At 47.7% G+C, this 16,298-nt stretch overlaps 2 protein-coding genes across 4 annotated transcripts in view; both read right to left on the bottom strand.

The window, feature by feature from the left end:
- The window catches only part of LOC6592474 (nephrin), a 60,841-nt gene extending 51,848 nt beyond the window's left edge, over positions 1-8,993 (bottom strand). For all 3 annotated transcript variants that reach the window (XM_026986405.1, XM_026986406.1, XM_026986407.1), the window contains exon 1: positions 8,058-8,993. In XM_026986405.1, coding sequence (XP_026842206.1) covers positions 8,058-8,256 — 199 coding nt within the window. In that variant the 5' untranslated portion in view covers positions 8,257-8,993. The remainder of the gene's footprint in view (positions 1-8,057) is intronic.
- A 4,275-nt stretch (positions 8,994-13,268) lies between these two features.
- LOC6592475 lies at positions 13,269-14,339 on the bottom strand. The gene has a single exon (XM_002017745.2). It carries the CDS (start codon positions 14,279-14,281, stop codon positions 13,322-13,324), a length of 960 nt encoding a protein of 319 aa, XP_002017781.1. The 5' UTR covers positions 14,282-14,339; the 3' UTR covers positions 13,269-13,321.
- Between the last annotated feature and the right edge of the window lie 1,959 nt (positions 14,340-16,298).

Raw genomic sequence — 16,298 nt, 5'->3', positions numbered from 1 at the left:
CTCCTGTCTGCTGTCTCCTCCAGCGGCTGCAGGCTTCGGGCCCAAGTGGGTTTAGATATTGGAAAATGGATAATTGGAAGTGGGGCAAAGGATGAGGCTCTGGGGCTGAAGTGGTGGAGGAGCTGGAGGTGGAGGTGGAGACAGGGAATGGCTCGGCAGGATTTTCTTTTACTTTGATGGGTTTTTCCTAATATTATCTTTAAAAAATCATTTCAGTAAAAATCGAAATTGAAGCGAAAATGGCACACACAGACACAAAAAAAGGAAAGGAATGGAACGGAACGGAAAGGATTCGTTCTGTCAGAATGGGACCGAGAAGCTGGAGGTAATTGGAAGGCATTCTTATGGTAGGTAGGTAGCCAACGCATTCATATCCCACCCATCACTGGACCGAAGGGGCTACAAAATGGTTAAGGAAACCATCATCATCATCATCATCATCATCATCATCAGGAGGGTCATTATGAAATAGAGGCAGGTCCTGGGACACAGGGACAATTCCCCTGCCGTGTTGTTATTGTAAACGCTCAACTCCAAAGTTATTTGCTGTCCATTTCCAAACATTAAACCAGAGTGACTTGAATAAATTTCATATTTGAAGGCCCCCCCCCCTACACCGCACAGAAAGCGGCCACATTCCGGCCAGGACCAAAAATATCCAAGGCCAAAATAAACCTACATGGCTAATACGAGTGTGGATCCTCCAGTCCTCCAGTCTTGAGGTGGGTTGGTCCTGGTGTCCTTCTGGCCGAGCGGCGGGTGCTGTGCTGGGAATGTGTGTATGTGTACGTGTATGTGGGAGGACATAAACCAAAAATTCCTATACGCTGATGCAGCAAATATCCGGCTACTCGAATGGTATCTCTTTGAGCACTGTATCCAGCATTGGACACTAAAAAATCCGGCTTTTCCCATTCGGCTTTCCCGCATCTGACATTCACAGAAGAGAAAATTGCCATCCGTCCACTCTTCTCCCGCATATTCATACATTTTCTTGGGCTTCTCTCTGGCATTTTCCTCTTTTTTTTTTTTTTGTTTGCCTCCTAGATAGGAAGTTTCTCTGATGTCGGACTCTGAGTGCGAGTATGCGACAGTTGCTTCATTACACGCACACGCACACTCAGGCATAAAGCCAAACTATTACTGTTTATAAGGGGGAGGGGGATGGGGAGGTTGGGAAGCCCCAAAGTTATGGCCCCACAGATAAACGAGTGAGTGGGCGGCGGGAGACATAAAGTTGCATTCAACTTGAAAATGCAGTTTGCCTGAACGTCATCAATACTTTGAATCAGAAACAAAATAAAGCGAATAAATTCTATATTTTATTGTATTCAATAAAATGATGTGTATCCCCAATAACAGAGGATGGACGTTTGCTGCCCCCCTTTTGTGTGAGAGAAATAGATATATCCATTCTGATTCAGAAATTGCCCAATTTCATCCAAACAATGTATGTATGTATAGGAACGAATTTCGATAGAATATTAATTAATTGAATTAATTGTTATGTTTAATTCTGATTTTGCCCATTGATAGACAGAGATTTCAATGGATTACCTGAGGAGTTTTTTTTTTTCTTAAAAGATCCCCCAAATAAAGCTTCAAAAATGTACATTTCAAAAGATCTTTTTGCCCTTATTTTATGTGCATTTGATTTCTAAAAAACGAACCCCAATCTCTGGGAGGACATCATTTTAAATCTCTTCCTAAATTTGTCGACCTCCAAGGCCTAGTTTGGCTTTAGAATATGGTTATTTTTGGATCTTTTTCGTTGCTTGAGATGCAGTCTCTTCATTCGCTATGTTTTCGGGACTTAGGGGGATCCTTTTTCGTTAGTTTTCCCTATCGTGAGATGTCCCTGGAGGATCCTTTCATTCGATATATTTTCGGAATGAATCCCGCACTTTGTAACCCCTGGTTTTCGTAGAGTAGAGAGTGTTGTATAAATGTAAATAAAGTACAGCCAAAACAAATTAGAAGCTGAGACATGGATGGGCAGCTCCTGGCTCCTGTACATCCCGCAGCCTCCTCCCCATCCACTTTTGCCAGCCCCTAGTGTTTGTCAGCTTATTGTTTGGCTTAATTGCCGTTTGTGCTGCAAAAGCGTGTGTGGTGGGGCACACACACTCGTTCACACAGATCTTCAGCTTCATCTCCAGCTCCTGCCTCAAGTCTTTTCGCATTCGCATTGGCAGTGGGAGTGAGGCATTGTTCGTCCAAATTGTACAGCCAGGGGTAGCCTTCCAGAAGTAGCCGTCGAGGAGGGGGTGAACAATGCTTCGATGCTGCTGGTTGGATAAGGGTTAAGTGTTACCCTAACCTGCTCTACCCTCCCGCCTGGATGCTGCAGGCTGGAGGCCTGGGGCATGTGGAATGCAAAATGCTTTCTCGTTCATGAAATAATGTTTGCGCAATCGAATGACAATGCGATGAGGATTGGACAGGCTCCAGCGGCTCGGGGGGATGGCCTGAACCAATGAGGCATGTCTGCGTATGAAACCTGATCTGCTGAGGGGGTTTTACGGTGAGGGGAGTGGGGCAGGGGAGTGAGGCAGCGCAACGAATGGTTCCCAGCAGAATGTTGCAGGGGAAAACGAATTTTTCTCTCTGTCGCAATTAAACGAAGTGGAGTCGTTAAAGTTAAAGTTTTCCCAGCCAAATGCCGCGTCACAGATTTCCACACACTCACACGACGGGGGAGCGAAAGAGAGAGAAAGAACCGTCGAAGCGGAACCACACGTCAACCGGACAACTGGACAACCCGCCCCCTCACACATACACATACACACACACATAATGTGCCCCAATCCTATCCCCATCCCCATCCACACAAAAGGTGTGCAAGTGACTCGGACAAGACGAGGGCCGCCTGGCTGGTCGAAGAGAGAGAGAGAGAGAGAACGGGGATTACTGAAGCGTGCAATGGACATGGACCGACCGCGAACGGTTCACACGTTAAAGCCAAGAAGTCATCAGCCATACACACACACACACACACACACACAATACACACATACAGACACACATACAGACAGAATACAGATACGGATACGCGGCTTTGATGCGACAGTTGCACAGGTTGCAGCTGTCGAAGCTGCCGCTGCCACAGCCACAGCCACGAGCTAGTGGCACATCCAACCGGTTGAACACGCGACTGACTTGAAAGGGAATTTTGGCCAGAATTAGGCAAGGCAGATGCTGAGATGCTGCTGTTCCTGTTCGTGCTGCAGCAGCTGCCAGGAACACACTTCAATTAAGTGCCGCATGAATGATGCATGCCACAAAAGCCTGCTCTGGCAGGCACTGGCACTACTTCTCAACATGCTCGTAAATATAAACATTTGCCCGATCAAATATTCATTTTTCAATATCGTTGTATCAACAGCCTCAAAATATGCAAGTCTTTCTGCCTGCCTGCCACATGAACCGTGCCACACCCACTACACACACGCCACACAGACAATGAAGCCACTTGCCGCTTACCGAAGTGAAAATTCATCCAAACTTTCTTTGAATTTGATTTGCTGAAACCGAAACAGTGTCTCAAGTAAAACTGGGACTGTTGGGACTGGGGAAGGCTCTCCCCAGGCCCATCCTCTGTTGGCCTACATATCGGTATCAGTCTTGCCACACACACACTCCCCCCTCCCGCACAAAAACACACACACAAAGTGCTGGCTGGCGCACAAACACAAAAGGAAATCGACTCTCTTTGAGGCAGAATGATGCAATTATTCACACTTGATTAAATACTCAAGAAAAGTGAAAGTGCGTGGAAGGACGGCTCCCCGGCATCGATGTGGCTGCGGCTGTGGCTGTATATGTATAGATTGATATACATATATCCCTCTTATATTGAGATGTTTTTCTAAAATTCATAAATTTAAATTAGCAGCCAACCCGGAGAGGGCTCGTGGAGATGGCCTGCGATGAAGCCATCCGTCCATTGGGTCTCTCACCTTGAAATGGTTTTTCAATTACTCAACTGAACCGCAAGGAACTGAAGTGAGCCCGAAGTGAGCCCGAAGAGAGCCGGCGAAGCAGCAGGACCCCAGCAGGGATGGGAGGGCCATTAAATTTATTCCCCTCTAAAAAAGAAAAGTGCCAACCATCGTATCAACCGCAGGAAGACTCTGTCTCTGTCTCTGTGTCTGTGTCTGTCTCCTTCATCTATTGGTTCTGTCTATGACGAGCCTCATTTGGCATCTTGCTTGATTTGCCCCATTTTTATTTATTCATTGAACTGCCTGCTGCCCCTGCCGCCACTGCCACCACTGCCACCACTGCCGCCCCTGCTCTCCACGACTGTCCGACATCTGACTAACCAAATCAATTCGCATCAATGTCGGAGGCAAACCCATCAAAGCCAGTCATCGGCGGGCGGCAGTGAAGGGAGCAATCATCTATGTGGCAGCCCCATCCTTCTGGGGTCTGCGGATATTCTGCGTAGGAAGCACGCCAGGCTGCACATTGCTAATATCCTGCCACGGCCGCTGCCCCTGGACCCTTACCCTGCCGCTCTGTATACAATTGATATCCCGATAATTGAAATTCTGAGCCAATTCTCATCGAGAATAGTTTTTCCCTGCCGTTTGCCGTTTGCAGCTCTTGAAAACAGACAAACAGTTACAACAATTTCACGTGTGTGAGAGCTGAACCGTAGCAAGGGGCCATCTAATGGTGGCATGTGTTGAGAACCACATAAATCTGTGGTGTGGCAGGGGCACCTAGAAGACGCAGCCTCGGGGCCAATTACCACATGCTACGATATGCGACCGAGGGCGGACGCAGCGGGAGGGACTTCTCTGCCATCCACTTGGTGTGGCGACTTCAAGTGCAACTGTATGACAACTGCCCCTGCCACTGGCACTGGCACTGGCACTGGCACTGGCACTGGCACTGGCTGCACTGCTGCACCTTTGCCACATGCTGGCGATTGTATTTATAAACATATGGGTATTTTTATGGCCTATGCTAAACAAGATTCAGTTTCAGTTGTCAGCTTTCCCCTTCCACAAATATTTTCGTTTGTTTTTGGTTCTTTGGCCAATGCAATGTCTAACTGTCTATTTTTGGGTCCAGCCAACACTGCGAGAAAGAACAGGCATAAGGAAAGAAAATGTTCCTAGAACTATAGACCGGAAAATAAAACATTCTAAGAGCATGAATATGATCTCAAACTGAAGCATAAGGCAGCAATTTTAGGAGGTTTATCATAGGACTAGAAATGGGGGAGAAAATTAGATGGTTTCCAGTATTTAAACGGGTTTTAGAAGGACTAGGAAAACAACAATCTGACCTAAGACAAGGTATCATTCATATCTGGACTTACAGAAAAAACCTCAAAAACTTAAAAAAACTGGAATCCCTCTATGGAATTGCCATGCGCCTCAGATTTTGATTTGCAAACGGTTGTGGATGACTTGTTCGATTTCAAATTTGATCTGATAAATCTGATACGGAAACTGGATTCGATTCCCTTTTGCCGCTCCAGTGTCCCCCATGCAACAGCTTTAGATATTTGGTTTATAATTACGTAAGTTATCAGACGCGTCTTAAGCCCACGCTCCTTCTGGGCCAGCCCCCCTCCCCGCTGTTCTCCACTTGAGACTGAGCTTCCACTTGCGGTGGCTTCCACTTGTGGCCAGTGTGTCAATCGGCTTCGAGCAGACCGCGTGGGTGGCTGGCTGCCGCTAAACTGGTTGGAGCCATCGTCTCAAGGTGCCCGCAGGGGCGTTGCACGGCCAAAGGGGGGCCGCACAAAATTATAAACTGTCGTTGCCTCTGGCTATGGCTATGGCTCTGTTTTTGTTTCTGGCTCTGGCTCTGGCTCTGGCACTCGTTAAGCCATCGACAAGTAGTAGCTGCAAGTCAGTGTTGGCCAAACATGGGCGTTTCTTTTACTGCTTTTTTTTTTTGTTTTTTTGCCAAGCGTTTCTTTCAGTTTCAGCTGCCCACACAGATACACCACACACACACAGATACAGAGACGGAAACAGAGAGTGCCGCACTATGGAGGGCGTTTTAGCCGTGGAGCAATCTCTCAAAAGATTCGCTTTCTGGCTCTCTGGATCCGCAATTAACTTTTGCCAGCCAGAGACCAGGGAATGACAGCGTACCGCACACAAAGTCAGTTGCAGTCAGTGTGGCACAGAGAGAGAGAGAGAGAGAGTGTGAGAGAGGGAGAATGCCCTGAAGATACTGCCTGCAGATTGTGCCCCCGGACTCGAGTGTGGGGCAAGATTATCTATCGAGATATGCTGCCAGTCCGCACTCGCACTCGCTCTCTCCGTTCTTTGTGTGTGCCTAACACTTTGCCCCCTTGAATGGAGGGGCAAGCAGTGCGCTTTCTCTGGTTCTGCGCTTCAAGTGGCAAGTGGCCCCATCCCGCTCCCCCACAGCCCTTATCCTTTCTGTTCCTTTTCGCTTTTGCTATTGGTTTTGGTTGGTCAAGCGCTGTACTTGGATCGTGGTATTGTCAATGCACTTCAGCACATTTGCCCAACTGTCAAAGACACAAAAACGACAAGTCGCGACGCGTCGACTTTTCCAGGGGGGGTGGGGGGCCCACATGCCCCCATGCCCCCATGCCCCCATATCTACCACCTCCTCTACGGCTGTCCGCTATATCTATTACGGAATGTTTGTCCTACACTTTTCCTGCTGCTGCTGCTGCCGCTGCCTCAGATTCTGGCTTCAGTTTGCTGCTGCTGCTGCTGCTGCTGGTGCTCTGGTGGCACACATTTCTATGCTTTCACCCACACACATGGACACACACACACACACTGATACAAACACTTTGACGTACGCAACTTTTCTGCGTTTGGGGTGTCCTTGTGCTTGTTTTTTTTTTGGTCCTGTCCTGGTCCTATGTTGTCCTCCTGTCCTCAGACTCGGATTCTGTGTCTCTGCCGCTGCCGCTGCCTGTCTGTTTGTTGACATATTATGATCCTTGATTATTTTGTGCTGACAAATACATGCTTTTCCTTTTTCCTTTTCGCACAAACACATCCACGCATACACACACACTCAGACACCTATACATAGATCTATGTAGATACATATATAGATGGACTTCCGTTTCTGATTTTGATTTTGATTCTGTTTTTTGCTTTACTTGTTTTCCTTCTTTCTTTTTTTGTGGTTCCATTCCGCTGTGGGCTTTCCAGCAGGTGCTTTCCTCTTCAACTAATTGGTCTAGAACCCTCCTATGATGCCCTCCCTCGATGGGCCCTATCACTGAAGCTTTTAATGATGGGCGTTCTCTCTGGCACACGCCCACAAATGTCGAGGCAAAAAACCACAAAAAACCGAACAGTGGTAGTATTTTGTATTTTGTAAATTATTTTTGATTGTTGGTTTTTCGTTTGGATTTACTCAGGGTTTTGGTTTTGGTTTTGCTGTGAGGCAAAAAAGCAGCAGATTGGGGATTGGGAATTGGGGATTGGGGATTGGGGGGCGGAAGCTCTCGATAAGACCACAAGTGCATGACATGCACACAAGAACCGATTCTCAGTCCCAGTCCCAGTCCCAGTCCCAGCCAATTCCCGTTCCCTATGCCAGTTCCAATACCAGTTCCAACCTGTCCGGCGATAATGCGTCTGATTGCAGCGGAAGTCGAGCGCTGGGGCCGATTGCTGGACTGCTGTACGTGTGTCCGGTTTGTGGTGCCGGGTTCTTGCTCCTCATAGTATTGTATAATTATTAATTAGTTTCCAATTCTACGACAGCCCTAAGGCAAGCTGTGGCTGTTCCTACTAGAGCGAATGGCTGCTGACCACCGAGGGCGGAGTTCCAGATGCCATCCACGTAACCACACCCATTAGCTGGTGGACAGGGGTCCGGGGGGGAGGGAGCCGAATGATCTCTCATCAATGCAATCCCTTTTGGACATCTCGGACCGCAAACGTCTATTAGGCGCATGTTTAGGCTCGTCAATTCGAAATGGGCCGCATGCAACTGGCATGCAATATACAATATGAAATGGTGCAACAGCTGTTGCCATGGTTACCCTCCTATGGTTGTCCTGCCGCTCTCCTGACTGCTTGAAGACTTACCCATTCCCAGAATTTGAAGATTTTTAATCCAATGTTGATGGCATCGTCGACGTTTCGTTGCATGTTGCTGCCATTTGGTTTGTTGCTCCTGCTGCAATTGAAGTTGTTGAAACTCCTGGTGTTGCAGATGTTGCTGTTGCTGTTGCTGGTGTTCCTCTTCTTTTGTTAATACCGGATTCAAAGCCATGTTGCAGGCCATTTATTCTAACACTAGTGATGGCTTCTGTTGTTGTCTCTACAGATGTTGCTGCTGTTGTCGCGTTGCACTTGGAACTAGAAGCTATAACTAGCAGCAGTCACCGCTGTTGCCTCTGCCACACATTTATTTTGGTTTCTCGGCGTGTTACCCTCGCACCACTTTGCCTTTGCCTTTGCCACAACAATTTCGAATTTCAATTCTCGCGCAAGAGTCTCTGGGCCTAACGCCGCATTATCCCGGCTGCCGCCCCGAAACGGTGGCGGCGGCGTCAGAGGCACAGGACAGCACCGGGAGCCACCAGGACATGTGACATGACCCCCGACGACCACGACCACGACCACGACGACGACGACGATGGCGATGGAGGTACCGACAGCGGACGACGAGGGGCACCGAACCCGTAACCGAAATGGTGTGCGTGTGACGGAGGGGGGCACGAGCACTGGCGGGGACAGTTCTTTCCACTTTTTTTTTTGGGCGGTTTTTAGGGATAAGCGGGAACCTCTTTAAGATTCGCAATTGCCATCACTTTTGGCGCAGACTCGATAATTTGGCGTTGTTGTCGCTGTCGCTGTCGCTGTCGCTGTCGCGGCTGCTGCTGCTGCTGCTGCTGCCGACTCCACTGTGCATACACTCTATCTGTGTGCGGGTGTGCGTGTGTGCGTGTGCGTATTCGGATATATGTATGCGGGGCTCCATGCGACGCGCAAATCGAAGAAACGGACCGATACGGATACTAGACGCTGGTCGAGGGCGAAGCGTCCACACGGAATCAGAGCTAAAACCGAACTAAAACCTCGATTCCGGCAACGCAGCAGCCAAACGACGACAACGACACCAGACGACGGCAAAAGACGAAGACAAAGAACGATGCGATGCCCACTGTTCGGTGGCATGCAGCATGTGGCAACATAGAGAGTATGAGAGCGACAGCGAGAGAGAGCGAGAGAGAGCCCATGTGGCTGTCTGTAAACAGTTGGAGCACATTGTTTATTGCTGCTACTACTACAGCCAGTCGTACTGCTACCACTTGCCACTTCAATGCTGCAGGTGCGTTGGCTGGAGTCCCCCAGTCGATCAAAAGCCGGTTTTCGATGGCTCCAAGACCTACTTATACGCGAACAAGCTCTCTCACGCGCTCAGGTATAAGTATAAGCTGGCTAGTAGGAGTATACGTATGTAGATTGAGTGAGAGCGCACACAACGCCTTGTAGAAGTAAGAGTATAAGTACACTCATATGCGAGTATAATGTTGATCTGAGCGCATACAACGCGTGGTAGAAGTAAAGAGCGTACGTAGCGCATACAACGTAGGGTGGAAATAATGCAAGAATACCAAGTTGGGGTGATATAAGTGCGAGTCACTCTCTCACAGTATAATCTCTCACGGTATGCTAGAGCGCATACAACGCGTGGTAGAAGTACAAGCTAAATACCAAGCAGAGCAGCCTGCATGGTATAAGTTCGTATACGTACATAGTGGCCGAGAGCAAGTCTACTACAAGCAGTATGCGTACGCTACTACTACTGCTACAATATAAGTACTGGGTAGAAGCAATCACACAGCAGTAGAAGTGCCATCATCAGTCTTCTATTTGTTGCTCATACTGCGTTTCTCAGTGAAACTGTTATACACCTCCTACTATGTGTATAAGTTCGAAGCCAACTCCAAGGTTCGAAGCATTTTTGTTTGTTTTGTTTAAAATTTAATTTCAGATTCCGTCTATGTATTCCGTAATTTTGGGGTATGTTGGGCCAAATGTCTTTCGTCATACTTAGAACGCAGTTCAAATAAAAATCTACATATCCTTGTTTCTGTGTGCACCATTCCGCCATATAATTTTTTTAGAGTATTACCTTTTAAAAGACTCCATATGTGCCCCTCAGGGGGTGGAAGCTCCGTTGCGCCACAAACACTTGTTACACGCCACACTGTGAATCCCCTTGGGGTCGCTTGGCCTGCAATTTTCCAGGTAAATGCCAATTGGGAGCGAAAAATGTGAATTTTAAGGAATTCCTTTTCGTTGTAACTTCCTCGTTACCTGTTTTTTCCTCTAAGGAGGGGACCTTATTATACTTGAGAGCGAGAAGCGTAATTAAATCTAATTCCGCACAATATTGTGCGAATTCAAAGGAAGACAGACTCAACGATTCCCCCTCGCTTCCAGGCCCAGAGCCCCACGCGAATCATTTCATAACATTTGCCCTAATTCTCGAGGAATCAGTCTACCAATTTCCGATTTCCAGATGTTTGTACCGAACAGATGTAGAGAGTGAAATCTATTTATAAACAGGAAAAAAAAAGGTTTATCGGGAAACACTGCAGGATGCAAGAATTTATTTAAATGCTCTTCATAAAAATCGAAACAAATAAGGAAAATACGGAAGACATCGAGAGACCGTAACCGAGGCTAAGATAAATTCGTTTTCTAATTTCATTTAGGCCATCATTCCGTGTCCTCGAGAAACTTTTCTTTCGTTCGTCGGATGCAACGTGAGCGGCGGGAGCAGAAGGGAGCTACGTGAGCGAGTCCACAGCCACAGTTTCCCCCAAATAAAAAAAACTTCTCCTCTTTGATGAACTTTATTAGTCGGCACCTAGAGGTAGTCCCTTTTCGCCTATCCTGCCGCTTCTTTTCACTCTCTTCCTCTGCATCTGCCCCTGCCCCTGTCGCTTGGGCAGCTGGGGAAAGCTGTTGAAGGCAAAACAAATCAATAAAATACAACAAGAGCTATGTGCCCTCACCCCCGTCCGATTGAAAGCTTCGAGCTTAAGCTACATTGCTTCTAGACTAAGCCTCCAACCATCCATCCATCCATCCATCCATCCATCCATCCATCAAGGCTCCAATGCTGCGCCTCTTCCGCTCGTCCTCTGGGGCGACCATTCACACTCGCAGGATCCGCCACATCAATCGTGAATCGAGTCTGCCAGGCACCTCCGACCACGCTCCTACCACCTTCATCTCTCTCTCTCTCACAGCTCGTCTATTTCCTTACTAAGTACATAGTACAGGGTGGCAAAGGGTATATGCATATTCCTGGGGCTTGTAGGGTATCTTGAAGTGAGAAATTTAGGAGAGCGATTCATTCGCAGAGTGCAAGTAGAGGGTATCCTACAGTCGAAGCGTAGCGTTCATAGTATGTATTGTACTCTTATTTTGAAGATGTACCAGACATTCGTAATCTTTAGATTCATTTGCCTTCCCCCCACCCTCCTTGAGCTCTCCTCCCCCCATGGTGTTTGTTGTGTGAATGGGGATGGGGATGGGGATGGGAATGGGGATGTTGTGGGTGTTTCCGTATTTCCTTGAGGATGTTTTCGTTTCTGGTTTAACTAGAGTTTTCTCGCACACATTGTTGATGTTGATTCTCTTCAGAGTTCTTATGCTGCCGTTGCCCCTACTTCATACCACTTCGTACCTAAAAGTGCAGCACTTGCTTCTTGGGCAACACTTTTCAAAAAATTAAATACAAATATTTCCATACAATCGTATCATAAATATTTGCATGCAAAGAGAGCCAGTCCGAATTTGAGCTCATAAATAAGATGGAAAACAAGAGAACTCAGCCCCAAAAAATCCCCATTCCCCGCATGGCACTTAGACATTTTTGGAAGATTAATTTGCAAGACAATGTTCGGTATAGAATTCAGGATTCAGCCAGGATTCAGCCAGGATTGGCCAGGCACGCAATCTCCGGTGGGACTGACCAGAGGACGGGTACAGTAGGATATGGTTCCCCTGTCCCGAGACGACTCCATTCGATTCCGGTCCACGTTTTTGAATAAACTTTCTCTCTCTCTCTCTCTTTCTGTATCTATCTATCTCTGTGTGTGTCTCTTATTTTTAATTATATTTTAATTTATTTCGGGGTCGGGCGAAATGGGGAAAACTCAAGGAGACATTTTTGCGGTGTTTTCTTTTCATTTTCTTTTGTATTTTTGTCACTTTTGCATCATAGATGGAAGGGGGGGGCGGTGGTTGGAAGGAAGAGCAGGGCACAACAATATTAACACATTCGCATTGGGACTTCAAGGACCTGCTGCTTAACGTCCCTCCCCACTTTTCAGACAACTTCGACCGTCCTCTCCCTGGCTCCCAGTTACGGCACAAACAATTGCAAGTTATTTGTGAAAATTTTATTGTAATTACAAAAGTTTTCCCATGCTGCTCCGCCACGCTTTTCCCGTCTGCCTGGCCCTTCTAAAAGGTTGTGTGTGTGTGTGTGTGTGTGTGTGTACGCACGCCTCACGATGCCATGATACCTTTGAATAATACAGGAAAATAGCATTCCCCCCTCATTCCACTGCTTTTCCGTTACTTCTGCTCTATTCTCATGGCTAACAGTCTCCCTCTCTCTGCCTCCCTCTCCCACTGTTCAATTTTGTATTTGGATTTCGGTTCGAAAACTCAATGTTTCAGCAAAGTTTATCCACTTCATTATTTGCTCGTTTCCATTGCGCTGTTTCGCTGTTTTCGCCTTTTGGTCTGTGTTTGTGTTGGCTGCCCCGCCCCTCGTTTCCCCCGATTTTAATTGTGTCTGCGTGCGAGGCCTGCTCCCCCACCCCCCCCTCCCTACCCACTGTTGCCCCTACCCCAACTTCAGGGGTATATTAAATACCAAAAAGTTCGCTCAGGTCATTGAAGGGCTACGGGCCCAGGGGAAAACAGTGGGCTAGCAGGTGAATAAATGAGAGAAGAGAACAGCTGGCTCAAAGCAGTGGGAGAGCCGCTGGCGTCGGACAAGCAGTACGTAAGAACCATCTGGCAAGCAGTAGATCCCTTAGCCTACTGATAGAATTTAATAAACAGCAATGGCCATCAGGCAAGCAGTTAACAGAAACCTACTATGACAAGCAATAGGAAAAGCAGTCAGGCAAGCAGTTTGAAGAACCATCTGACCGACCGTAGATCCGTAAGACGTTTTGAACTATTAAGCTGTTAAATTTATTCTGGCAAGCAGTTATTCCCCCTATACCTGAAAGTTCTTCCACTCAAGTACAGCACATGTACAGCCTTCGATTGCCAAATATTTATTGAGTTGCAGCTCAGTAGCCTTGAATTTAGTTGTAGTAAAAGTTTCCGCAATACCGCTGGCCCTTCTGCACACGCTGGAACTGCTTTTTCGAGGGCACCCCGTACGGCTCTGTTCCGAGTACGAACCGCAGTGTTCTGGGCATGGTCTGTTTGTCATAAAAGTCCTCTTGCTGGCGCAGCTGCGACTGGAGCATGAGTGCGTGCTGATCCCGATATTCAGGTTGCTGGTAGAGCTGCTCCTGCCGCAGCTGTGTCTCCTTGGACGTCGGACAGGGCATGCCCATGATCAGGCTGGGACGACCGCACAGCGGAATCCCATACCACTTCCTCGATGTGACCGGCCCGATCTTCAGCCGCGGACGACGATTGTGCTTGATCATCGAGCATGAATCCCCCTCGTCGGTGGGTGTCGTTGGGGTGTCCCATAGCCCCGTTCTGGCATCTAAGAATTTTATCTTCGTGAAATCAATGGACCTGCGGGGCGACTGCCTTCGGTGTGCCGAGAATGGACTCCTCGACGGCCGGTTCCTATCCAGGGGCTTCTTCTTAGTTTGCTTTGCATCCCCAATGGACTCCTGCTCATCCTGCGACTTGGGCTCCAGATCATCGCTCGGCCTGCGCTCCAGCTCGTCCCACGACTTGGGCTCCTGCTTATCCTTTGGCTTCGTCTTGGACTTCTCCTTAGGCTCGGCCTTATCTATCTTATCGGCCTCCTCTGGGCTGGAAGCACAAAGATTGGCGGGATCTGTGGCCATTTGCCAGCACTTGTTAAGCTTAAGTTTCGCTGGACGTGCGGGTTTTCTGGATTGTAGACTAGAAGTTGCGGACTTGATCGGTTTTCTGGAGAGCAGACTAGACTTAGGGCAGTTCGAAGTGGCTGCCACAGATCTGGTTGGATGGGTGGGACAAAGGAACTTCCTTAGGGCATGGTTGGACCCCAGTATTTTCGCCCAATTGGGTTTCTTCAACTCTCGTTGATGCCACATTTCGCTGCCTTAAGTATTATTTCAATTTATACAATTCCAAATACATTTTCCTCGATTTAGACTGGTTTTTCTGTGTATTCCCCTACCTTTTCAAAAATATGTGTGTGAATTACAAGTACAAACGAAAAGAAGGCAAAAGCACTGTTGTCCCAGTTCCCCAATCAAAATTCATACTCGTACGCGTACTCGTATGTATGTATTTATTTATTTATTGGCTTGACCCCTTCGAGGGAGAGCACTCTGCTCCCACCCGCTCAGCGGAATTGGTTCAGTCTGCTCGGGCTTATGTGCCCCGAAATCCACCCACAGATAGACAGACAGATGGAGAGACAGTAAATCGGTTCGTGGCATTAATGCAAATAAGTGGAAACACAAATATTTTCAACGTTTTTGTGGCCGAAAGTCAGCAGCAACAACGAACGAGAGACCTTTTTATGCCCTTCCAGAGGGTATAACCTATTCTGCTAAAAGGCTTGGCAATGCAGAGCGATTGAAGCATCTCATAGGCTCCTAAAGTATTGATATTTATTCATTCTGGTTTGATATTTTTGATGAGCAGGAATCGGCGGATTTCCATCTTCAATTTCAGACAATTTTCAGTGTATTTTTAAAGTGTATATCAACCATCGGCTAGTGCTTTTTTTTGGTTCTTGTTTTTTTTTTTTTGGGAGTCCAACCCATGACCAATGCCCAAAAACTGGATGGGACCGTTTTGGGACAGCAACACGAGCGTCGATGGATCATTTCCGCTCTCTTGCCCGTCCTTCCCGTCCTGCCCGTCCTTCCCATCCTTCCCGTCCCGCCCGTCCGGCTGCCACCGTTTTCCTCTTCCGCTGCTACCATCGCTCGTTGGCTGTTGGCTGTTGGCCTGGCAACCGTTTCCTGTCGGCGAACGCAGTTAAATATTGAAATTTATATTTAAAATATTTCAAATATACAGTTAAATGCTGAGTTTTTCCACCACCAAGCCCCCTTCCCCCCATTGGCGTTTTTATGCGGCACTGCTCTGGCATTTTTCACGTTAGTTTATGTGTGGGGCCATGTTTAATTTATGAGAATTTGCTGGTACCCAGCATCTGCCCTGCCCTGAAATCCTCCCCCATCCCATTGCCAATGAATACCTAAAATCAATTTTGAGTATGGCCCAGTCTGTGAAGGTCATGGGGGAGGTCTTCTCGTTTTCCCCACCTTTTGAATCGTGTAACGATTCGTGGCGAATCGGTTTCGGAGCGGTTCGTACGGATGGGTTCTTGGGCTCTGTTCCTTGGAGCCTAATTCGATTGTTACGTTTCGCATTAATTTCCTTCAAAATGGGCAAACATTTTGCGACGCTTTCCTGAGCACTGACCAACGTTGAGCCTTTTCCTGGTGGTGGGAGGAGTGTCTTTGCTTCCGGTTTCCCTGTGGCGCAAGTCTTTCCCTTGATTTCCATCTGGCTGCACTCGCCCGCGATGTCTTTCTGCCGTTTACTCCCCTCGATTTCCAATTAGCAACAGAAATTACCTTTTCGTCCTTTTTTATCCCCCACCCGCGTCTGTCCTGCGATTGGTTTCGTTTTGTTTTCGTGTTAATTGAGGATTTGAACAGGCCTCCATTTGTATGTCCGTTTTGTGCAACATAGTGGGATTTCAACGAGCGTAGGCCGGGGCTTGGGGCATCTTTAATATCGTGCAAACTTCTTCGATTAAATGTGCAGATGAGGAGTCAGCCAAGGGCCTTTACACGCGCCGAATAATCGTTGGATTCGATGGATGGACGAAACCAGAAGACGGCAGGGCCTGGCTGGATGTCCGATGGTGGGATGCTGGGACGTCTTGAGGGAGAGACTGGGGCTTGTTCGTTGGAGGGAACAAGGCCGAGAGACCCTTTTGCCCATTTGCCTTGGGCCGGGGCCCAAGAATTTGGACAAGTTTTATGGATGCTAAGGATTGCATTTCCTGTTTGGCAGGCACAAATGCAGGAACAGGAAACTGAGAAATGGGGTGGGGTTTTGTGCGGTGCGGTGGAGCGATGGAAA

The sequence above is a fragment of the Drosophila persimilis genome, unplaced genomic scaffold, assembly GCF_003286085.1.
Source record: "Drosophila persimilis strain 14011-0111.01,24,50 unplaced genomic scaffold, DperRS2 tig00000002-arrow-pilon, whole genome shotgun sequence".
Classification (NCBI taxonomy): Eukaryota; Metazoa; Arthropoda; class Insecta; order Diptera; family Drosophilidae; genus Drosophila; species Drosophila persimilis.
The sequence above is the reverse complement of the archived record's forward strand: the minus strand, read 5'-3'. Positions and strand labels throughout refer to the sequence as shown.